General features: G+C 46.4%; 1 protein-coding gene across 21 annotated transcripts in view; it reads right to left on the bottom strand.

Moving 5' to 3' along the window:
- ANKS1A (ankyrin repeat and sterile alpha motif domain containing 1A) overlaps positions 1-24,522 on the bottom strand; it is a 1,080,152-nt gene that overhangs the window by 763,561 nt on the left and 292,069 nt on the right. For 10 of the 21 annotated variants that reach the window (XM_078644282.1, XM_078644295.1, XM_078644294.1 and 7 more), the window contains exon 3: positions 23,217-23,442. In XM_078644282.1, the coding sequence (XP_078500408.1) occupies positions 23,217-23,442 (226 nt within the window). Of the gene's footprint in view, positions 1-11,092; positions 11,156-23,216; positions 23,443-24,522 lie in introns of all 21 variants that reach the window. The other 11 variants (XM_078644289.1, XM_078644292.1, XM_078644288.1 and 8 more) reach the window with 2 other exon arrangements.

Here is a 24,522-nt window from a genome sequence, read left to right as displayed (position 1 = left end):
CAGAAAAGGTGGGCCTAACGGCGTAGCTAGTCCTTTGGCCACCCCTGTGTTTGCCGCCCCAGGGCAGTCGCATTACAGAGCAGGGGTGGGAGATTGCCACCCCAAGACGGCAGGTAAGAGCGGGAGGACGCCACCGCCCCCAAATCGCATGCCACCCTGAGGGGACCGCCCCCCTCCTCCCCCGCCACTGGGTGGGCGTCAGATCATGTAAGGGCTTCCCTCGCTCTGCATAATGTAGAAACAAATGGCTACAAATAACCACATAAGAGCTTCCAACTTTCTAAGTGTTTGGAGCCGCAGGGGCACATTCCTGTAAATTATCAGAGGCTGGTCATTTACCTTCACTGGATAATTTGTATCCCAATAATATTACAATATGATGCAAAATTTTTGATTTGCATAACTTTTTTTTATATCAGTGTTGAGCTAGGACTCTTCTGTCCATCCTGTTTAGTTGTTCATTAAAGTCATCATTTGTGATATATATACACATCATAGATGCACGATAAGTCCAGAACTGCTTGTAAGATCCTCCATTAATCTTGCTGAAAAGAACAACCAGCTATTCGTATACCCCTCAGCCTCCTTACACGTAGCACCAACATTTTAAGTGGTTAGCTACTGTAATTGACTCGATTTAAAAAGTCTAATAATGTGCGTTTTCCACCATATGAGGTATTAAAATTTCTGTAATCCAGGATGATGCTATAGCAATTGGTTTCTATTAAAAACAAAGGCAAAAGAGACGTGTTTAAGGTCAAGTATCATGGCATTATCTCACCCTGATACTGTGATTTATCCAGGATGGTAATTAGAACGCGTTTTACCTCTGCATTTAATGGATACTGAACATGCACCCATTGTTCACTCCTAATGGGAATCGCATGTGGCACGGAGTTTTAATCACACCCCACTTGTTTTCTATACAACACTGAAGCTTGCTTCAAAGCCCACCCTCGTGCATGCTTTTTCCGGAAATCCTCAGGCACCAAGGAGAAAACGGTCTCACGTTTCACCCTCTCCATGGGGTGTGGCTTCTAAAGGGGGAGGCCAATCATGCTCAGCTACGATGTCAAAGGCATCAGCTACATGTGATAATTATACAGCTTTAATTCTGTCCAATATATCAACTATCTACATTTGTATGCTACAAGCTATCTGGAGTGTGTGTCCTTCTAGAGTTTCTATAGGAGTCTGGTGAACACTAGTTATGTCTGATGCACTGTCCAGAAGAGTTACTGCCCATGTCCCACTCCACAGAAGAACTTGCAGTCTCCAAGAAAGGATAGGATTTTTTTATTTGTCAAACCAGCCTCTTTTAAACTGAGCTCTTGCTTCCAAACCAGTCTCTTATTTTCTTCTAGTTTGCTCAACATTACATGGTTGTTTTTTCTCGCTATTCTATCCTGGGTACTCATCTTTCCTACAATACTCTCTTCTATCCATCTGGCTATTCCTGACTTTGAAATAGGATTTCCTTTGTGCTGTAAAAGTAACAAATAGATGTTTTGTTTTTCTAAAGGATTTAGTCCTGTCCACATAATAAAGTAGAGCTCTTTTTACATCTAGTGTGTGTAGGGCTCTCTCAGCTACTGACTGTGGGTTTTGAAAGAATACTGGCTGTTCAATTGCTTGATTGATATGGAAATTGGATACGACTTTAGGCATGAATTTGGGATTTGTTCTAAGAACCACCCTGTTAGCATGTACCTGCATGAAAGGTTCTTGAATTATTAGTGCCTGTAATTCGCTCACTCTTCTGAGTGAGGTAATGGCAACTAAGAATGCCACCTTCCACGTTAAGAATTGTAGTTCGCATGAGTGTAAAGGTTCGAAAGGAGGTCCCATGAGTCTGGTAAGCACGATATTTAGATTCCAGACTGGGGAAGGGGGGTGTCGTGGAGGGATCACCCTCTTTAAACCTTCCATGAAGGCTTTGATTGCTGGTACTCTAAACAGTGAAAGGTGTTGCCTGTTTTGAAGGTATGCTGCTATAGCAGCAAGGTGTCGTCATATAGAAGAGTATGATAAGTTACATGTGTGTAAATGCAGCAGGTAACATATAATGTTTTGTATGGAAGCGTCTAATGGGTTGATTTGGTTATTGTTGCAGTAAATAACAAATCGTTTCCATCGAGCTGCATAGCACGCTCGTGTGGTAGGTCGTCTTGCCTCCCTAATGATGTTCATGCAGTCTGGGGGCAAGTTAACGTATCCGAACTCTAAGATTTCAGGAGCCAGATCGCTAGGTTCATTTGATTGGGATCTGGGTATCTTCTTTCTCCATGGTTCTGGGTTAGAAGATGGGGAGCAAGGCACAGTCTTTGATGAGGAACTACTGACAGTTCTAGGAACGTTGTGTACCATGGTTGTCTCGCCCATGTGGGAGCAACTAGGATTAGTGTGAGTGAGTTTTGTCGCAGTTTGCGTGCCACCAGCGGGATCAGCGGTGCAGGGGGAAAAGCGTACGCAAATCTGCCTGACCAGTTCATCCATATCGCATTGCCCAGTGACAATGGATGTGGGAACCTGGCGGCAAATTACCGGCATTTGGAGTTTTCTTTTGTGGCAAACAGGTCTACCTCTGGCTGACCCCACTGTTTGAAGAAGGGCTGGAGAACTTGGGGGTAAATCTCCCATTCGTGTATTTGTTGGCTGTGCCTGCTGAGCAGGTCGGCAATCTGATTGTCCTTCCCCGGGAGGAGTTCCACGAGGAGAAAATGTTTTTGGGAATCGCCCATTTCCATATGCTCTGTGCCAGATGGGACAGCTGTGGAGAGTGCGTCCCCCCCCCTGTTTTTGGATATAGTACATTGCGGTCATGTTGTCCGTTCGGATCAACACCGTCTTGTTGTATAAGTATTTCTGGAAAGCCTTCAGGGCTAGGAATATTGCTAGCAACTTTAGTTGGTTGATATGCAGCTGTTTCTGTTTGTTTGTCCAGAGCCCTTGTACTGTGTATTGAAGGAGATGGGCTCCCCAGCCTGTCAGTGATGCATCAGCTGTTAGTACTAGTTGTGGAACTGGCTCTTGGAACAGTCGCCCCTTGGAAAGGTTTTGTGAGTTCCACCACTGCAGAGAGTTGTGAGTGCGACTGTCTTCCAACACCAGGTCTTTTAGTTGTCCACGAGCCTGGTTCCATTGCCGTGCTAGGCATTCCTGTAATGGGCGCATTTGGAGTCTGGCATGGGGGACAATGAATATGTAGGAGGCCATCATGCCTATGAGCTGCATGAAGACTTGAGCTGGCAAGGAGTGTTGTGGCACGAATTTGCGAATGAGTATCTGCATGCTGGCTATCCTAGCTGAGTTTGGATATGCCTTTGCCACTGAGGTATTTATAGTGGCTCCCAGGTATTGCTGTACGTGGGAAGGTTGCAGATGCGATTTTGTGTAGTTGATTGAAAAGCCTAGGCTGTGTAGCAACTGTATTGTTTGTGACGTGTGTGCCGCACACTCTTGGTACGATTTTGCTTGTATTAGCCAATCGTCCAGGTAAGGGTACACATGGACGTGTTGCCTCCTGAGATGTGCTGCCACGGTCGCTAAGCATTTTGTAAAGACTCTTGGAGCCGTGGTAACCCCGAAGGGCAAAACCTTGAATTGGTAGTGTTGACCTTGTATGGTGAACCTTAGGTATTTTCTGTGGGCTGGATGGATGGGTATATGGAAGTCCGCATCCTTGAGGTCTAGTGTTGCTAGGAAGTCTCCTTGCTGTAGCAAGGGGAGCACTTGTTGTAGTGTGATCATATGGAAGTGCTCCGACAGTATGTATTGATTTAGGGGTCTGAGGTCCAATATTGGTCTGAGGGAGCCGTCTTTCTTGGGGATAAGGAAGTATAGGGAGTATACTCCTGTCCCTTGCTGGTGGAAAGGGACTTGCTCTATGGCCCCCTTTTCCAGCATGCATTTCACCTCTTGTTGGAGCAGGGTGATGTGTTCCGTGGACATAGGACGATGTCTGGGTGGTATGTTTGGTGGTGTAGAAGTCAGTTCTAGGCAATAACCAAACTGGATAATTTCTCTCACCCACCTGTCTGTGGTAATTGCGTGCCAGACAGGTAGGAACTGCTGTAGTCTGCCTCCGACTGGTTTTAAGTGATCTGGAGGAAGCGTAATGAAGTCACTGTTTTGTGGCAGTGGAGGCTCTGGTGTTATTGCCTCCACGCCCTCTTCCCTTATTATTGTAACCTCCCCTGGATGTGTTCTTATTCAAGGAACCTTGCGTGTTACTTTTGTATGAGGCAGATGTTTGCGAAGCATTCCCTCGTGTGTTTGCTCTGTATGAGGAGCGTCGAAAGGAGCCCCTATGTTGCTGAAATTGCAAAGCACCCATAGATTTTGCGGTTTCTGTGTCCTTTTTCATTTTGTCCAATATGGTGTCGACAGCAGGGCCAAATAGAAAATCTGGATTAACAGGTTGGTTAAGAATGGTGGACTGCACCTCATTCTTAAACCCGGAAATACGCAGCCATGCATGTCTGCGTAGCAGTACGCTAGTATTATTTGACCTGGCTGTGGTGTTAGCAGCGTCGAGCGCACATTTGATGGAGGTGTTTGATATGAACTTTTCCTCTTGGATGAGATCATTGGCTTGTGCTTTAAAAGGCTCGGGTAGGTGTTGCATAAGGCTTTCGAGCTGATCATAGTGCGCCCTGTCGTAGCGAGCCAGTAGGGCTTGTGTGTTAGCAATCCTCCATGAGTTGGAGGCTTGTGCAGCTACCCTTTTGCCTGATGCCTCTAGAATTTTGGACTCTTTGTCAGGGGGATGTGCTTCCCCTGTAGTGTGAGAATTGGCTCTTTTTCGTGCGTTGGCAACCACCAGAGAGTCTAGTGGCAACTGGCCCTTGATGTAAGTAGTGTCTGTGGGAGCTGGCCTATACTTTTTTTCTATTCTGCGATTGATTACCCGTGCCCTGGCTGTATCCTTAAATATGTCAGGGGCGTGTTTTAGAACTCCCTTCAGCATTGGAAGCATTTTGACACTTTTTTCTGCAGTAGTGAATGTGTCAAACAGGAAGTCTTCCTCCACAGGGTCAGTATGCATGTCTACATTATGGAATTGTGCTGCCCTGCCTATGAGTTGGTTGAAGACTACTGTGTCGTCTGTAGGTGACAGCTTAGTAGGATAAGTGGATACATCAGGGATGGGATGGGTATCTTAAGGGTCTGTTGGCTCTTCCCAAGGTTCCTCTTGGTTAGGATCTTGTGGGAAATCGTATTGAGGCTGTGGCTCATACCCTGTGTCTCCCTCATCGTCCCCGTGGTGACAAGGTGAGGAAGGAGCAAGAGGTGTGGTATGTAGGCATGATAGGTTGAAAAGGGATGAAGGGTCTTGAGGGAGAAGTCCCAATGTCTTTTTTCTTCAGTGGAATAGGTGAATCTGGTACAAAGTCCAAAGGCCTATTTTTCCTATGCAGGATGGTAACTTTACCAGTGTCTGGGTTAATATATATTTTAGCTTGGTCGTCTGATGGATCTGGGTGGAATAATTCTTCCTCAACAGTCCTTGTAGGTGGTGCTGTATGGCTCCATGGCAATCTCGCACGACCACGGGCCTGCACGCTAATGTAATTTTCTTATTTTGTGCCCCTTGACATGAATCCTGAGCTCTTTAATATCTGTATTACCTTTCATTGACTCCAAAGAGAAAATTCAGACTGCGTCCTAAGGAAGATGTTTCCGCTGACGTCAAGTTGCAAGCCTTGCTGCAACTTTAGGAAGCAGATTATCAGGACCTTTATGACGCTTGTCTCTGGTGCTTGGGTTCATGGCTGAAGAAAATGTACCCCCATGCACCTAACAGCAATCAGGGAGCAGCAGGTGACACTATGCTGCTGAACATAAAGATGTCCGGTTTGAAGCATAATCTGTTCCTTCTAGAAGTCAGTGGGCAGCATCAAGTGAAGACTGTCAGCAGTTGGTGGAACTTCCCTGTTGGGGTGTGGGAGAGGGAGAGTGAAGAGCGCAGATGGTGCTGATTATACAGGACAAAGACCCTTCTTGAAAGAAATTCCTTAAAGACCAATTGAAACAATTTTCAATGAACCCAAACTTAAATAATAGCGAACTACTTGACAGTGGAAAACATGGCCTATTGGATTAGAGAAAAACATACGCCGACGATCTGGAGACATTTCCCAATAACAAACTAAATTTACATGACTTTTAGGGGAAAATAAGAATTAAGAAATTTTTCGTCTCTGGAGGACAAAAACAAATTGCTAAACACACCTGGAAAATGTATGGCCTCAGCAGGTTCACTTTGATATGTTTTTGTAGCTTGGAGCACTTAGGATATACGTACAAGTACACTGCAGGACCACTCAACAGATGAGTTCAATCTTGTGGAGTCCTCAGCAACAGCTTCAACTTCCAGAGAGGTTTCTTCTTTTGACCAGGAATACCTATCACCATTTTACTCAACCACTGTCAATCTTAGGATCAGTTGAGTGCAGGGGCCAACATCTATAGACTACTATTGTTATTTTTGTTTCTTTGAAATGGTTACTGTTTTTGCAACAACATGTGATTCTTATAAACAAGCTTAAGTTCTTCATTCCTGAACACTATATTGTTTTGGATAGTTGATGCACATATACCACAAGGACTTCTCTGGAAAAACCTTGCTGCTTTAGCCAAGCTACCACGAGTGAGCCAGGGATACCTCACAGACAGTTCACTTTTTTGTGGTGAGCGTGTGGAAATTCATTTAATGCTCACATCAAGACTTTGACCTCATGATTCCCCCATAGCTTAACAATCAGATTTCCTACAGCTACCCAGAGGTCATTGGTACTCTTATTAGAAAAAGGTGTAAAGTGGCAGTTATGAGCAAAGGAAACAATGGCAGTACCAGTGGTCATGCACATTTCATACTCAAGGACTGCACTCCAGAGATCCTTGATGTCAGAGAAAGACACTCTAAGGTGATCATGTAAACGTGCAGGCCTCTAGTCGTAAATGGGCACTACTATTACACACTGCTGGGCATTCTGGTGCACAAAGGATAAAAATACAGGAGAATGTAAGAGATTGTCATACTATGAATCATATCAGCAAGTTTCAATGAAGATAGCAAATGGGAATAAGAACCAGAAGAGTTTTGGGATATTTGGGTTTGTGCTAGTGGAAAAGCAATGATCAAACCAATGGAAAGGTTTGACTGCAGACGATGGGGAGGTGGTATACGATGAAGGGGATAAAGTAGACAGGAAAAGATAATGTAGACAGGAAGAACACACCATGTATTTTCAAAATGGGGACTGTTAAATGAAGGGGAAGAGCACTGGGGCGGAGCACTGCCTCTAGTTAAGATGCATGATTTGTCTTTGTTAAGTCTGAATGTAGGCGCATTTGTGGCATTCTTCCTAATCTCGCTCACTACCAATAAATCCTGATCACTATGGTCAAGGGCGGAAATAAGGAGAACTACAATGTTATATGCATAAAAGTAATCTGAGTGAGTGTATAAGTTTGAATGACTTTACCACCATATGATACAAATATATAACCAATTATGGAGGATCATTTGAAATACATCTATAGATTATGCAATTAAAGGTTTCTTTCCAAATAATAATTACAAATAGCTCAGAAAAATGAAACGCCTAATAACTCTCATGCCAAAACAACTAAATTCTCGGAAGCCTTGAAGAAGGTAGTGACAAAAGGTTTTTTGCAAGCTTTTCTCATCATTTTTTAATTTTTTTATTTAATTTCGGGAGACATCCTGTCTTTGCACTGCTCATGCTGTCAACTGTAATGCAACTCCAAATGCCTTAGCAACTTTACTTATTTATGAAGAGCCAACATGGGTATGACAGGCATATTGTAGCTTCACTGGATAACCTTCTTAGCTATGCCTAGATAAACTAAGTAAAACAAACATCCCAAATGCATAATCACAAGTAAAAATGGGAATAAGGTGACTTTTGTCTTATCACAAAGACCATAACAGGAACAGATCCCAAAAAGCACCGGACAGTCAAGCTTGTAGTTGCGCCAACTCCAGACTGCAAGCCTAAGCAATAGCTCATAAGTAAGCAAAGGAAGGAACAATGGAAAAAGATTGCTTTTGATTCCTCAAGATCTTACACTGAAAATTGGAACTATAACCCAAATAAACTAATGGAGGAGCCCATGCCAGATTTGGTCCATCTCAAAGGACAAAGTGAAAAACTACTACTTGAAGTAAATGCATATAAATCTAAAACTTAATATTTTCAACTTTTCTTTAGCTCTTTCAATGCATGGTGTAGAAAGAAAATAATAAAGTAAGATTTTACCCAAAACAACCACAATATACATGGTAGCCATCTAAAAGAACAAGCATCGGTAATGTATCGGTTTCGCCAATGTAATAAATAAAGAGCTGTTTTCGTAAATTGGCGTCCGGGAGAAGGAAAGAGCTCGATGACAAATAACACGGGAGTGAAGAGCATATGGTGCAGTGGGCGGAGCTACTGACTCAAGAGTTGAGGGATCTCAGTGGCACCTCACAACGTCCTGTGATTCTATGAAAATCATTTAATCTCTCCGGGTGATAAACTGTTATACAAATACTCTTCAAGAGTAAAAGGCAAAACTTTATGAAAATATAGTTCCACCAAAGCAGATGTTAACAGTATTTTGGTGGCGGAAAACTGATAAGAGTAGCAGACGAGGTAAGTGGCATGCACAGTAACCAATGAGAAGTCAGGAAAGAGAGGAGGCGAGATGAAAGTCCCTTTTAAGTTTATATTAAAAATAATATATTTCGCACGCACTATGCAGGCGAAACCTAAAAAAGGAATTTAGGAATATAAAGTAAACATGACACAGTAAACAGTTTCTCTCAAGGGTAAAGGAATACAAAGCAGACAGCCACAGGAGTTGGAATCTAGGACTCAGTAGCAAATAGACAAGTATATGGTGACACTCATTCAGTGGACTGAACTGAAGAGCAATTCCAGCTCAATGGGAGCTTCAAGATGTCCGTTTAGAACAGCAATACTCCAGAGACAGGGAATCAAACAGAAAAAATCTCTTACCTCTGGCAATCCTTCCGGCATCACAGAAAAAGGAAACCATTCAGGTGATATTTATAAATCTATTGGTACCCTTTTTAACCTCAAAAAAACTTTGTGAACAAGGCAAACGGCTAGATGAAGGTCAGTAAGGCAATGATCCAATGATGTGGGAAAATAAGTTCAATTTTCACAAAACTATAATGTTTGTGGAATTATCTACAAGGGTTGTCAGGAACCATAGTAAAATGATTTCAAGATAATTATTATAATGTTGCTCACAGTAAATATAAAATGCTACTGATTCAAGAAAAGGCAGATTCAAAACATCCTCATGCTGGAAGACATAGGACATACATGTGAAAAAAATATTATTTAGTAATACATCTAAAGAAGTAATGTGCAGCTCTCACGAAGGCTTTCTAAAAGGGGTCAGGGGAACCAAGGGGAAACCTGAATAGGCCAAACGACTAAGTGGAGCTTACGAAATTGTTTTAGTTTAGCATAGTTTAATTTGATATTTGATTACTTTTTCTTTTAGTTAATTCAGATCTAAATAGGTAAACGGACAGGGAAAAAATAAAAAATAAGATAGCAGACACAAAATATCACATTAAACAACAAAGGATAGGACAAACAAGAAGTTGAGCCAGGATGTACATGCCACCCAGCTCCCTACCACCACCACACGTTTATTAGAGGGTAGGGAAAGCAAAACAAAAGGAACCAAGGGCCAGATGTACCAATACAATGGTTGCAAAAGCTGATTGCAACTTGCAAACAGTATTTTTACAACTAGTGTGGAATTCTGTGAACCGGACTATGTATCTACAGGTCAGTTCCCAACATTAAAAATAAAAGTGGGTGGCAATCTAATCTACCTCATTAATATTTTTAAGGTAGGTTGCAAATTGACACTCACTGCAGTTGGCGATTATCACAGTGATAGTGGCCTGCAAGGGTCAGTAGACCACTTGGTCTGTGGTAACATTTCAATAAAGAAACTGATTTTTGAAACAGCCTTTTAAATTCAAGGAAAGGTGACTGCTTTAAATAAAATAAAGCTTTTCAAGTCGAAAGTTGCTTTAAAAATTGACCACTGCCTGCTTTTACAAAAACTTTTCTCAACATTCACAAAAGGGAAGGGTTCCAAAGGGGAGACTCTGCCATTTGTGAAAGGGTTACCACCCCATCTTGGGCTCAGTAACGTTTTAATGGTTTGCAACTCGAAGTATGGTTGCAAACTACGGATACACTGCAGATTCCCTAGTTGGAAGAGTCATATTGGAGGGAACGCCCAAAACATGACTCTTCCAACTAGGGAATCTGTATTCCAACTAGAGAATCTGGATCCATTTGCGATCCTGTTTTAGGAGCCAGTAAAACTTTACAGACTGCTAAAATGGAATTTGTACATGGCAAAAAAAATGTGTTGTTGAAAATTTGGATTTACAGTTTATACACCTAGCCCATAGTTTAGAAATTCCAGAAGTGCAAGCCAACACAAGAATAGTTTGTTGCATTCTCTGCTAACAAAAGAGAAAGCCACCGCTCTACCATAGAGACAAATACAACAAAGAACTTACAAGTCTAAGAAAGGAGCATGTCACAGAATAATGAGAATAATACAAGAAATGCTGTGATGTGATGCACTAAAGTAATGAAAGTCAAGAGGAGTATTTAGAAAGTGTCAGGTAAGGAAGAGATGATAACTCACTGTGGGACAGTCAAGACATTGTTGATAGGAAGAGGGGAAAGAAGGACACATAACCAATATCTGAGGAAAAAGCAGAATAACTGACAGTATAGCATAGAAGAGGAGAACTTATGATGTACTGATTTCCTCATTTAATTACCCAATTGCAGGGCAGTGTCTGACAGGAGACAATGGACAAATGAAGTGTCTGTGTCAGAGGGGACTCAGAGAAGAGCCGAGAAATAGACTGGAACTCAAGAGTGAGCCATGGGGAAAGGAGTTAAGTAGGTCCAAGAAACCTCGGCCAAAAGACAAGGCAGTGACAGTGGTAAGCAAAGACCAGGAATGGAAGATGGCACGGAGAAATCCCCTAGAGGCAGGTACACACCTTAGCATTCATATAAGGATCAAAAGGGCCGTACTTTTTGAGTTCTTTGATCTCAAGAGCATTCTACAAAAAGGAAAGGAAAGAAAAAGGTTGTAAAGGAATGAATGAATACAGCAACACAAGCACTGATTGAGGCAAACATGGCTATGGTGCGAGAGGGGTTTCTTCCTGGTTTTGGATAGCAGGAACATTATTTACCATCCGAGTGCTGTCATCAATGTCAATATTCATTTTAGCACCTACAAAATAAAGAATAATCCGATACCAAAATGCAATGATTTTAAAACTTTAGGTGTCTTATATCCCAGTGCCATCGCTGATTATCTCAAATCCACACACTCCAGGTTCTACAAAAATGTCAGAAGAAGAGGCAACAAGGTTTCTTACATCATATATGTCCTATAACTCCACCAGAAGACCTTTTAAGACTATCAAGTTGTTTAGAATCTAAGTGCACACCATACCTCTGTTCAGCATTAAAATGCACAGCCTTTTAACAAACTGCTCTTTTTTCTTTGCAACTCTAACCCCCAGCTGTCCTACCGGGCAATAAGTAAGATTACATTTTCAATGACATTGCCAGTTACTTTGTAACCTGCTACGTTCTACTATGAATATGATGCATGCCTTTAGTACAGGTTATGTATCTCATTATCTGCAAAGATGGCAATAAAATATTTTATTTTTTTTAAAAGCTGTTTTTCTGAAGACCATCTGCACTACAACGTGCAAGCTCCAGCGGGCCCTCTTTTATATCGTCCCCTGCTCACTCAGTCCAAGCAAGACCTTGACCCCTTGCAAGATAGCTGGGCCATTGACCAGGGTTGGTAACTGACGGATAGGGACCATACCAATGTACTTTTCATGTCCCTCAGACCTCTCGCAATGCACGTTTTAAACGAATTCAATACTATTAGTTGCACAGGCTGCACCTAAGCGAATCACAGGATGTTCCCCAGAATCCGGGTATACCCCAGGTGTCGCCAGGATGACGCTGACTTTTTCCACATGGTTTGGGACCGCCCAACCCTTACCCCATTCTCAGAGGCAGGGACGGCTTGGGGCCGCAGTCTCGATGGGACGTTACCTGTCTGTTGGGGTTATTTCCCAAACAATTAAACAAAAAGAGGCAGGGTACTGTGAGGCACTCCTCTTCCCCTTATAAAGATGAATCAACAATATAGGAGTGACTACCGTCGCAAATCAAAAGAAGAGGGCCAATGATTGCAACCCAAAACAAACCAAAGAAAGAAACATGAAAAAGTGTGTGATATCGTGAACAGCACAATTAGTGTTTAAAAGAACCCTCATTCACCACCCTGGGTGGTGACATGTATCATCATAGGGTTCCCACCGGGAAGACCTAATGTTTCCCCGGTGTGCTACAACACCTGTAATTACAGCGGAGCTGGTTATTTTTAGATTTTTTTTTAAGTGATGTCGTGATCGTGAAGGTGAATTTAAAAGAAAGCAAGATAGATCCCAAAATTAATTTTAATACGGGAACTACAAGCTAACATTAAAATCAAGTGAAACGGACACAAAATGGTTGTAAATTTGAACCAGATGTAACCTTAAAAAAGAAAAAAGGTCGACATGTTTCTGCTTGCGTTTACCGATTTGGCAGAGCTTTCATCAGGACCAAAAGAACTACCACCCTGGCGGTATACACACGCTAAGGTGTATCCTAACCTAGGGGGTTGTTTAACTGGGTAAAACTCCCGGTTCTACCTGGACGCTCCTGGGATTTCCAAGCGCCTGTACGTGAAAACAAAGTCTGCTTCACTTCTTGGGTACAGCGGCAGGGATAATTTTCACGGTTGATTATATTAGCAATCAGCCGACTTTCCGCTCGTGACCTAGTTGATGCAAATCCGCTACCCGAACGCCATGCCAGAATTATCACATCTAAGTTTGCTGACCTGGTCTTCATCCTGGCATGCTGGACAATCGCTATATCTTAGTGGTCCCTTGTTGGGCCCACCCTACTGGGATGGGGGTGTGAGGTATCCAGAATAGCAGAATGCCATCATGAAAATAGAAGCACAAAAGGGCCTCTGCAGCCTGAACCATTCACAGGCATGGCACCCGATATTCCATGACTGCCCGTCAATAGCTACGAACAGAAGTCTGCTCACTGCTCCCTACTCCAGATGAGATCACTTCTGACGAGAATGGAGTCATTCACTGTCCAATTAGAGGTCTTCTGTCCGACACACTTATATAGGTTTTCTCTTACTGTGTCTTACCGGCTAACCTGCAAGGTACCTGGATTGCCTGGCAAGGCATTGATTTTCACTGTGATTGTATCACATTTACAAGAAATGCTAATAAAGTTTATTTAAAAAAAGTGAGCTGTTTAAAATGGCTTAACCTTCACAGGACTTTTTGTTGACTATTAAGAAATATGTTCCTGTTTGTTTACTAATTTCCTTTTGATTAAGGACGTTTGTTCAAGATTCAAGGAATGCATAATCCCGTAATGTTTTCTGTAACTTTTTGAGGAGGTATTTCTGGGCTTTTCTCTCAAACCAGCTAGCCACCAAAGCCAGAAGTTGTTCCTCACCGACAGAAATTGTATACAGCTTTCTAACATGCTGGATTTGACGCAAATACATAGTTTGTATTAAAAAGTGGTTCTAAGGACAATGGCTTTGTTTTCTCTCTGCGCATTAAACTCCATCGAGAGGAATGGGACATACATTATGTTATAATGTTCGTTCTGTGTAGTGCTTGTTCAAAGTTTCGTAGGTGGTTGCTTGAAAGCTCGATGCAAACAATAAAACTATTAATGGGAGGAAAATGCCGGAATTTCACACTTTCAAAACGAGAAGAAAATTCCAAGAAATTTTTAAGTCTGCTCCAGAGGTAAGAGTTTGAAAAAGAATAACTACTCCAGAGTACAAGATAAAAATAAACAAGCGAAATGAGCGAGTCTCAGCTAGGTCACAAAAGCAGAACACAACATGGAAAAGTCTAGCACGCTACCAATAACTGGAACAGCGTGGTGCACTTTTCTACAGGTTAATGGTAGAGATCATTGAAAGTCAAGGTTATGAGTGACCGAAGGGGTATATAACATAAGTCGGCCTGCAGAACTCCGAGGTCTAGGTCAGAAGAAAAAAAACGGAGCTAGAGTGTATTAATATACTAATTCCTGGATAACTCCAAATAAATTACATGTTGCAGTTTGAGTCGCTGGTCTCGACACAGGGAATACTTTAGAGTTTTTTTCATGGAAAAATCATGCAACGGCCTGCACAGCCAGGTATAACCAGCAGTTTGTTAAAAAGATACGGTTTCTCTCGTACTCTGCTTGATGCTAGTTAAATAGCTATTAGAAAGTTCTCACTGGTCCAGCTTCATAGAGCACGGACTTGTCACTCATATATCCAAATTAGCATACAATTCATAAACTGTTTTTACATCTCTAGCATCATTTGGATGCTAGCATCATTTGGATGCTATACACATTTCATAACAAAATGTGAAAATACAGGTAGAAGGTGAGAAAAGGATGGAGGCAACCATTAAAAAAAATAACACTATCTCAGCTGGGTATGTGGCAAAAGCAGGTAGCCAGATACAAGGAGTCCTTTTGGGCCAAAAGGAGCAGATTCATCTCAATGTAGGGCTGCCTAGAAAGAGAGGAGAATGGAATGGTTCAGGGTCGAAAAAAAGATACTATACTTAACAAAAAGTAATACCATTACACAGTTTTTGTTCACTCTGTGGCGATCATCCATAAAGTTGACCATACCCAGTGTACCACACCTGTGCCACACCCAGTGTTAACTCTGGGAGAAAGAGAATTAACATTTATGATCAACCGTTCATACGAAAAGGTAGAAGTTCACAGCAGAGTAAAACCAGAGTAACATTTCCACGAAGACCATTCTTTCTACAAACATTCTCTGAAGGACAGTTTCCAAGCAGGTGCTCAAGAACACACAAGGTACAAATTTGACAGTACCGTTAAGAGGATCGTTGCATTGTAACTATCCTTTCCAGTCTCTCCCTTTTTTGGTTGTCCTCCAAAGCCACTAGATCTAATCATTTAAGAACAGATTTAGAGCTCAGGTGATTGTCTCAGAGATTTAATTCCGCACCTTCGCGTGAAGACTCTTGATCATTTGAACAGGAAGAGGTTTTACACCAACTTAAAGCAGTGCTTTTTTAGTTCTGGTCGGTGACAAAGGCAGTAGATAAGAATCTCGCGTAGGAAGTGAGAAGGGTGTATAAAGAGGTAAAACAAGATAGAACAGGAAGTCAAAATTGGGCTTAGAGGGGGGCGTGGCCGAGACGGCAGGCATGGCGGACGTGGCTTGAGCGAGCTCCGTCCCGCCGCTCATCATCTTTGCATATATCCTGCGTTCCCCCGACCTGATTCTGCCCAAAGTGTGTGGCTGTCCGCCGAAGCAGTAGAGGACGACTCGACGGCGGTTTGAGCGCCCTCGCTTGCTGTTTTCTGCCTCCTTCGGCGGTTTGGAGCTGGGACGGTGGTGCGGCCTGCACGGAGCTCCGGAGCCGGGACCTAGATTTTGCGGGCGGCCCGCCCGGAAGTGCGGTGACGCCGAGAAGTCAGGGGCGCGGAGGGCGGCCCCCGCCGTGAGACCGACTACAGACGTGTGGGCAGAGCGGAGGCTGGTGCAGCTGCGGGACCAGTGGTCTGCGGGCGGAGTGCACGGAGCACGGACGGTGCTCGGACAAGTAAGGGGGGCTGGCGTGGTGCGAGGCCTAGTGGGGGAGGGGACGCTCTAGAGGCAGATCCCGGCCCCGTTCGGCGGTCGGAGCGGACCACGGGGCTTGGGGGCCTTGGAGCACCAGGGGGCGGCTGCTCATCCGTCCCCCGCCTTCCTCTCTTCCCCCCGTGCCCCCCCCCCTCTACATTATTTGGTGGGCCCGAGCTGATCCCTGGGAGCGACGGCTCTGGAGTGACAGAACTCACCGCTCGGCGGCTGTACCGGGCCGCGGGGGCTTGCCCTGGTGAGGAGAGACTGCCCCTGGGAGTGTCTGGCCACCGTTGGGCGCTAGCCTTGCATGTCTCCACCGGAGTAGAGTGGAGCGCGACCTGAGTGGCGGCCAGCGACACATGAGGCGGAGAACATTGCAGCACTTTACCTGTGGGCCCTGACACAAGACTGGCTTGCTTCTAGGCGTGTTGAGGGCAGCGCCGCTGGTACATTCTTTGGGGTGCCTGTCTGGGGGGTGCCTATCCCTGACCTACGCGTGGACGGCTGGGGCTGCCACCGGACCCCAAGCTCCCTAGAGCACTGTCGAGGACTTGGAGTTCGCCATGACCAGAGGAGGCAACAGTGGGGGCGCTTCGAAACAGGGCCCGATGGATAAATTTGCCGGGCCGAGTGGGGGTGCCGGGGCCGCCGGAGGCCACCAGGGCTCCGGACCCGACAACGCGGCATTGATGGCGGCGATTACGCAGTCTAGATACATGTTAGATGCCAAGATAGGGGCGGTCGGTGCAGATGTAACCCTGCTGCGACAGGATTTAAGCAACGCGGTGGCCCGCATTACTGAAGCTGAGACCAGGATTTCGGGTGTGGAGGATGACGTGGTGATCCTCAAGAAGAAGGTGGCCGCCATGGAGGGGATTCAAAGGGGCCTGGCGCTGCGGGTTGAGGACGCGGAAGGACGGGCCAGAAGAAAAAACCTGCGCTTTGTGGGCTTTCCGGAGGACTGTGAGAAGGGGAACATGGAGGAGTTTTTGACTCAGTGGCTGGAGGGCTGGCTTCCGCCGGACTCCATGTCGCGCTGCTTCGTCATAGAGCGAGCGCATCGTGCTTTACTCCCGAAGCCGCCTACAGGTGCCCGTCCCCGCGCGGTGATAGCCAAACTGCTCAACTATCACGACAGGGACGTGATATTGCGACAGGCCAGAGCCAAGGACCCCCTAATGTATGATAATCACAAAATCCTCATCTTCCCCGACTATACTAGACTGGTTCAGCAGCAGCGACAATCTTTCACTGCAGCGAAGGCACGCCTACGGGAACTGAAAATCCCCTATGCCCTGCTATATCCGGCCCGGCTGAGAGTGGTATTTCAATCTCGCACTCAATTCTTTAATTCTCCGGAGGACGTCTTTGAGTGGACGGATGAGACAGTGCGTGTTAAGGTGCATACTCCGCCGAGACGGGGTTCGGACTCGTCATCCACGACGGAACATAGTAAGACGCCGCGCAGGTCACGCAGCACGAGCAACTGGAGGGCGCGTTCCAAGAAACGCCCGCCTCCCCAGGAGGAACCGGAGGAGGCAGTGGATGCGCCAACCTCCTCTCCCCCGAAAACTTGAGACCCTGTGTTGCATCATGCTTGGCGACGGTTAGGGCCCGAAGGGGCCGAGAGGGCTCCATTGGGGTGGGGGGGGCAGATGCTAATAGCGATCATGCCACTTGATCTAGTATTGCATAACAGTTTGTTGGAGGGTGGAGTGTGGGTCGGGAGACGCTCAAGACAAAGCGGGCCTTCTCCCGGACTTTGTTCCCGCGAGTTGGGTGGGGGTTGTTTGAAGCCTAGTGGGTAGTTGGGAGGGATCCATTGGAGCAGTGAGTCTCTGGCCTCCCGTTGGGGGTTGGAAACTGTCTGCGCCGCGACAGGTACTTCAATGTTGCTGAGGTATGGGGTGGGGGGTTGGAGGGTGGGCTGTTGTCACAGTTGGAGGAAGGAGGGGGGTAGGTGTGAGGGTAGTTAGGGGGGTAGGGGCTGGGGGGTGTTGGGGGGGGCAGTCTTAGTTTCTGCACGGTGTCTACGGAAGTCGGGAAGTGTATGTATGTGTGTGTGTGGCCCCTGCTGCCGGACAGCTTGCACTTATGGCCTATTGATGGCGGTTGATGGTCAGGAGGGGGAACCCCCTCGAGCTTCATTACGAGTGTTGAGCTGGAATGTGCGAGGGATGCTTGATAAACTTAAGAGGGGTGCGGTGCTACGGATGGGGAAGAAAGAAAAGGCGGATGTCTTGCTCCTTCAAGAAACACACCTCATGGGCACCAAGACCCTTAGTCTGCGTAGATATGGATTCGACCAGGTGTTTCACGCGGGGTTTACGAGAGGGTCCAGAGGGGTTGCGATTCTGATTCACCGCAGAGTACGGTATATACATGAGACACAGTGGCTGGATGTGCATGGTCGATATGCGTTGGTCAAGGGGATGGTGGGTGGTGAGCCCATGGTGTTTGGCAGTGTCTATGCCCCACCACCACTGCAGGAGGCTCTGATAGAACGACTGTTTGATGTCTGGGCCGTGATTCCGCATGTGTTGACTATTGTGGGAGGGGACTGGAACGACGTGATGAATGGAAGACTAGACAGGTATAGGCCTGGGGTGGGTCCACTGCCCGAGGTTGCCACAAAATTGAGCAGAATGGCGCAGGGGATGGGTTGGACGGATGCCTGGCGATACCAGCATGCATGTAATCGTGAGTACACATTTGTCTCTGCAGTCCATAAATCCTTCTCTCGCCTTGATTACCTCTTTGTCCCCCAGCCCTGGATAGGGAGGGTGGGCGCTACCTCGATACTTCCGAGAGGCCTGTCGGACCATTCTCCGATCTCCTTGACGCTGCTCCTAGATGCGACGCGACAGCCGTTTCGTTGGCGCCTCTCTACGTGGCACCTGCAGCGTGATGACTACCAGTCTCACATGAGGGAGGCGATAGCACATTACTGGACGGAGAATGATGGCCCCGAAACTGATGCCATGACTCAGTGGGAGGCCCTAAAGCCGGTGCTCTGCGGAGTGGACATTGCGTGGTGCGCAGCGAACCGTAGGGCCCACAAGTTGGCCGTCGAAGAGGCGGCGAGTCAGGTCCGTAGCCGGGAAGCGGAATGCACGTCGGGTGGTGGTGGTGACGCGGTGGGGCAGCTGTTATATCATCAACAGGTGTACTCCTCCTTATTATTGGACGAGGCCCGCCAAGTTTGGCTAGCTACTCAGAGTAGGATATATCAATGGGGGGATAAATCCAGCACGATGCTTTACCGGCTGTGCCAGGGCACATATCAGGCCCAGCCCCTGCCGGGGCTCCGGGACGAACTGGGTGGTCCTATAGTGGCCCCGACGGTCCTGGCCGCCACTTTTGCGCAATACTATGCGTCATTGTATGCCCCCCGGGAGTCTCTCCCGGCGGAAGAGATTGACAAATTCCTGGCGGACCTTCCGCCCCGGGTGCTCTCGGACGAGGCTCGTGCCCGTCTGGATCTCCCGTTGTCGGCTGAGGAGCTGGGGGAGGCTCTAGGTGAGCTGAACTCTGGCAAGGCCCCTGGACCTAACGGCTTCCCATGTGAATTCATGAAAACGTTCCATCTACAATTGGGGATGCGTTATAGGAAGGCTCTGGAGGCGGCCAGGGATCGTGGATGTCTGCCGGCAGACTGGCGACACGCGGAGGTAGTGGTCTTTTGCAAACCGGGAAGGCCGCCGGATCGCCCTGAGTCGTACCGACCGATATCATTGCTTAATTTTGAGGCGAAGGTGTTGGCCAAGGCTTTGGCGAAGCGCCTACTCCCTTACATTACGGACCTGGTTCACCCTGACCAGGCCGGTTTCATGCCCCATAGAGCGACGCGACATAATATCCGACGAGCACAGTTAATAGTGGAGGCTGCGCGAGCGGCGGAGATCCCGGCGGCCCTATTCCTAGCGGATATTGATAGGGCGTTTGACTCCCTGAGCTGGCAATTTCTCCGGGCGCTTCTTCTCCGCCTCAATTTGGGCCCGCGCTTCCTGTCCTACATTCATTTACTATATACTGACTTGACGGCGGCGGTGAGAGTAGCGGGAGCAGTATCCAATTCGTTCCTGATAGGCAGGGGTACCCGTCAGGGGTGCCCCCTCTTGCCATACCTGTTCGCTCTGGCGATGGAACCACTGGCGGCGTGGGTGAGAGTGGATGCGCAGTTGCATGGGGTTGAATGGAGAGGGGGCCCGTCAGACAAAATCGCGCTATATGCGGACGATGTCCTCTTTTTTCTTACGAACCTAAATAGATCTGGTCCTAGAGTCCTGGAGATCATGCGCATCTTCGGCGAGGTGTCTGGACTCACGCTGAATGTGCAAAAGTCGAAATTGTGGGCCCTAAGAGGTGGCGACGCCCTGGGCCCGTGGGCTACGGCCCTCCAGGTGGTGACGGGAGGCCTGCAATATCTCGGTGTCTTTCTGACCGATGTGCCGGCGGTCTTGTGGACCCGCAACGTGCTCCCCGTGTGGGATAAAGTAAGGTCGGATATGCAGATATGGTCCAGGATGCCCCTTAATGTATATGGACGCTCGGCCATCTTCAAGATGGTAGCGCTGCCCCGTATTCTTTACCAACTACAGAATCACCCATATCCTATTTCGCCGCAGTGGTTTCGGCAAGTGAACTCGGTTCTGGGTCGGTTCTTATGGACAGGGGGCAGTGAGGGTGGCGCTCCGCACCTGCTTCCTTTCGACTTATTGTGGAGGGCTGGCGACCTCGGACGTCCAGTCTTATTACCAAGCTTCGCACCTGCTGGTCCTCAATGACTGGTGGTATGGGGATCGTGGCGACCCGACCTATGCTCTGGAGAGGTACCTGATGGACCCGCACACGCTCCACACGATCTTATACTCGGCGGCCCTCCGGAGACGACTCCCGGTGGTCACTCAGACGGTGTTTAGGGTGTGGCGCGCGGCGCTCAAACGCATGGGTTGGTGGAACAAATTGACGGGGGAGACCCCTTTATGGCACAATGGGAGGTTGCCCGCTCTGGCGTCCCTACGTAGCTTTGAGGGCTGGGACGCTATCGGCATATCGACGCTGGGCCACGTTATGAAGGGTGCGGTTCTCAAATCATTTCAGGCTCTGCGAGATGAATACGAAATGCCCCAGTCTCAATTCTTTCGATACCTGCAGCTTAGGCACGCCCTGACCCCCGCAATAGCGGACTTGACCTCTCTACCGGAGTTCAGTCCCCTGGAAGCTAAACTATTTATGGGAGAACTGGAATCCAAAAAAATCTCTAGCATATACCAAACATTGGTTACCCACTGTTCCCTGTCCCTTGCTAGACTGCGCCTGGTGTGGGAGGAAGAGTTGGGGAGTTTGGAGGAGGAGGACTGGAGAGAAGCCCTCGCAGCCCCTAGAGGGGCAGCAATCGCAATGCGCCTGCGTTTTATTCAATTTAAATACCTTCATAGGGCGTATTATACAAGGGAACGACTGTGGAGGGCGGGGCTGATTGCCTCCCCGGAGTGCCTGCGATGTGGAAGTGAGACAGGTTCCTTTATTCATACGGTGTGGGAGTGCGTGCGACTGCGGAGATTCTGGTCCGGAGTGTGGGATTGTCTGGAGGAGGTGCTAGGCTGGGAACTTCCCCGCTCACCGAAGCTGGGCCTCCTGCATGTGATGGAACATGTGGGGGGGAATGTGTATAAACGCCACTTGCTCCTCTTGGGCCTCGTAGTGGCCAAAAGAGACATTCCCGGGCCTGGAAGGCGCCTCGAGCCCCGTTGCTAGAAGTATGGAAACGAGGCTTGGACTATAATATGGGGCTGGAACGCCCAATATTTGAGGCCAGGGGGTGCCCTACGAAACATTTTAGGATCTGGAAAAAGTGGGCGGACTACCGGGGCCTACTGCTGGACCCCCCGGTGCCTCAAGACACTGACATTGCTCGAGTCCTACCTGTCTCTGGCTGAGGGGACTCACACGCAGCTCTTTTACTGGCTATACTCCTCTTGATAGACACTGTTGACACCGTGCGGGGTTGTGGGAGGGTACCGGGTGGGGCAGAGGAGGGTGGGCTGGGGGGGGAAAGTTGACTGAATATGTCTGAACGTGATTTGCTAATGAACGCGCTGCATCTCTGATTTTTAGGGAGCGGTGTTTTATTTCCTGTATTCGGTCAGCTTCTGAAAACTAATAAAATTTTGTTCTGAAAAAAAAAATTGGGCTTAGAAAGTGAAAAGGGAATTTCGAATAATCATAGGATTTTTTGGTAATTTTGAACAGTATTGTCCAACAAGGTTGGGATGGAAAGGAGACAAGTAAAAACTATTCTTTAGGTGGAAACTGCAGTGTAGGGGAAATACACTGGAGAAGTAAGGAAAAGGTTTTCTTAGTTGGAAAATGTTGCCAGCGTGGTAAACCACTAGAGGTGCAGAATTGTATCTGGAGTTGCAAAGAATGAGCAAGTTGACTAGAAGACAGCTCATTTAATTAAGCTTTCCAAGAACTCCAATTAATTAATTGGAAGAGTCGTTTTATCGATGCCTGAGAACGTACCTACTGCTCAGCTTCACAGTTACTCTTACGAAGTATACTATAACTGCATTAACCAGAACATCAGTCCTGCTCTTTTAGAAAGGTTCGGGGTACTCTGGAGGGAATTTCACCTATGCTTCAGACTTAAAAACACAAGAATATTTCACAACGGGTTCCATTTCTATACCAGGACTCAATTGCATCGCCAGAATCCACAAAGCTTGAGGAAGATCTCTCCTAACCCAACAATAAAGATATTACTAAAGTGTGTTCCTAATGTATCGTCATACAACCCTATATCGCATTAACTTGCAGACCTTTGCTTTCTCAATGTAACATCTCTCAAACCCTTGTCCATCCACCTGCTTCTCCTTCAAACGAGTTGACTTTAGGGAATCGAAGTGCACGTTTTGCCCTGACCCTGCAGCCCGTCTTCACCAGAGCTGTGTGTATTTGACATTATCCATGATGGCGGTACCAACTGGGAGCTAGCTATACAGTAACACGCAGTCGTCACTTTGTCCGCAAATGAGCAGAAACACGTCACAAGCTGTAATGTCGGCTGGAAAGGGAAGAGGGTTAAACGAGCCTCCAATCTTCCTCCAGGAGGCCGGTGGCCAGACTGATACCCGGGTTACAAAAAATGATATTTCGTTACATGAAATGTGGGCTGGAGCACTTTAACACTGATAGCCATTATTACGAGGAAATTAGGATTTTATAATGGCCAATTAAATTTGGAACTTGCACGTTTGAACAAATTCATAGAGGGCTGCCAAACAGTGAAAACTGACGTCTAACAGGCAACGAACGACCTCTGACTCGGAGCTCCATCAGATGTACCAAATGAAAACCTTCTAGATTCTTTAGGGCCAGCACCATACCTTTTCACTCCACCTACTGGGCACACTATTCACCCGGAGTCTGCCATATGCGTGAGGAGAGCGCCCCACCTGCTCGTTGACTTTGGTATGCGAGGGTCCCTGGTGGATGAGAAGCTTGACAATCTGGGCGTCTCCCTTCCAGGCAGCGAGGTGAAGCGGGTAGCAGCCCTTGCAGTCCCCCACGTTCGTTATTGCATCGTTCCTCAGCAGCGCTTCCACCACGTCCCTGCAAGAGAGAAGAAGCAGACAATCTGAGAAAAGGGGGCGTCGGTGAAGAGGAAGTGAACGGCCAACACCCCAAAAGTGGCAGCTGAGAGCATCAACTAGAACGGTACAATGGCTTTTCCTCAATGCAAGCTTCCCATCATGTGCTCCTATACTGTATGCAGAACATTTCGGATGCACCAGTTGCACCCCACACACAGGCCCTGATTAGAAGTTACTGATCACATCAGATAAATAATGATACTCTAGAGATTTATTGGATTCGACAAGGAACTCCAGTAACAAGCTTCATCCAGGAAAACTGGGCATAACATACTGGTTTTGAATCTTACTGCACGAAAATAAGCACGTTCCGTTAGTTTCTGGGCCTTTTCCCATGGTAGATGTCGGCAAGATTAACATGCCAACCTTATGCCCGGGGAAAATTGTGCTTATGGACAACATTTTAAGTGCGGTCATTGGCGTTGGCGCACACATTGCAATTAGCCATTTCACTCTCAATCAGTATCTTAACAGTTACAAAATCTATTGTATATATTTTGTGTATATATATATATATATATATATATATATATATATATATAAATAATCATTGTCTGTATAATGCAAATTCTTAACTGCTCGTATACGTAGTGTGCAAATACTCAACCTGTCAGCTTCGTGCATATTAGTTTCTACTACCACATATACGTATGATGCTATTGGCAAAAGGGTATAATTTTTTTTTTACATCCTATTTGTCATTTTTTACAGCCTATTCCTCGATTTACAGCTCTGCTTAATGCATATATTGGAGACAAACATAGGTTTATACATTGAGTTCATTGATTTTTTGTATTAAAATGCTGTGCATAAATATCTAAACATTCAATAAAGTGCATTGTGCTACCCAAAGTGCTAAGTGCCTAATCCTATGAAGTGCAAAGAATTAAAACAATGAGGTTCAGCATTTAATTGGCCTGAGCGGAACCTTATTTTCAAATTCACTAGAGATGCATCAATTACAGTGTACCTTGTAGCATCAACTGAAATAAGAAATCGTTATTTTGTGTAGTTCACCATATATTATATATTATGCATT

The sequence above is a fragment of the Lissotriton helveticus genome, chromosome 5_1, assembly GCF_964261635.1.
Source record: "Lissotriton helveticus chromosome 5_1, aLisHel1.1, whole genome shotgun sequence".
NCBI classification, from domain to species: Eukaryota; Metazoa; Chordata; class Amphibia; order Caudata; family Salamandridae; genus Lissotriton; species Lissotriton helveticus.
This window is presented reverse-complemented; position numbering and strand designations above follow the sequence as displayed.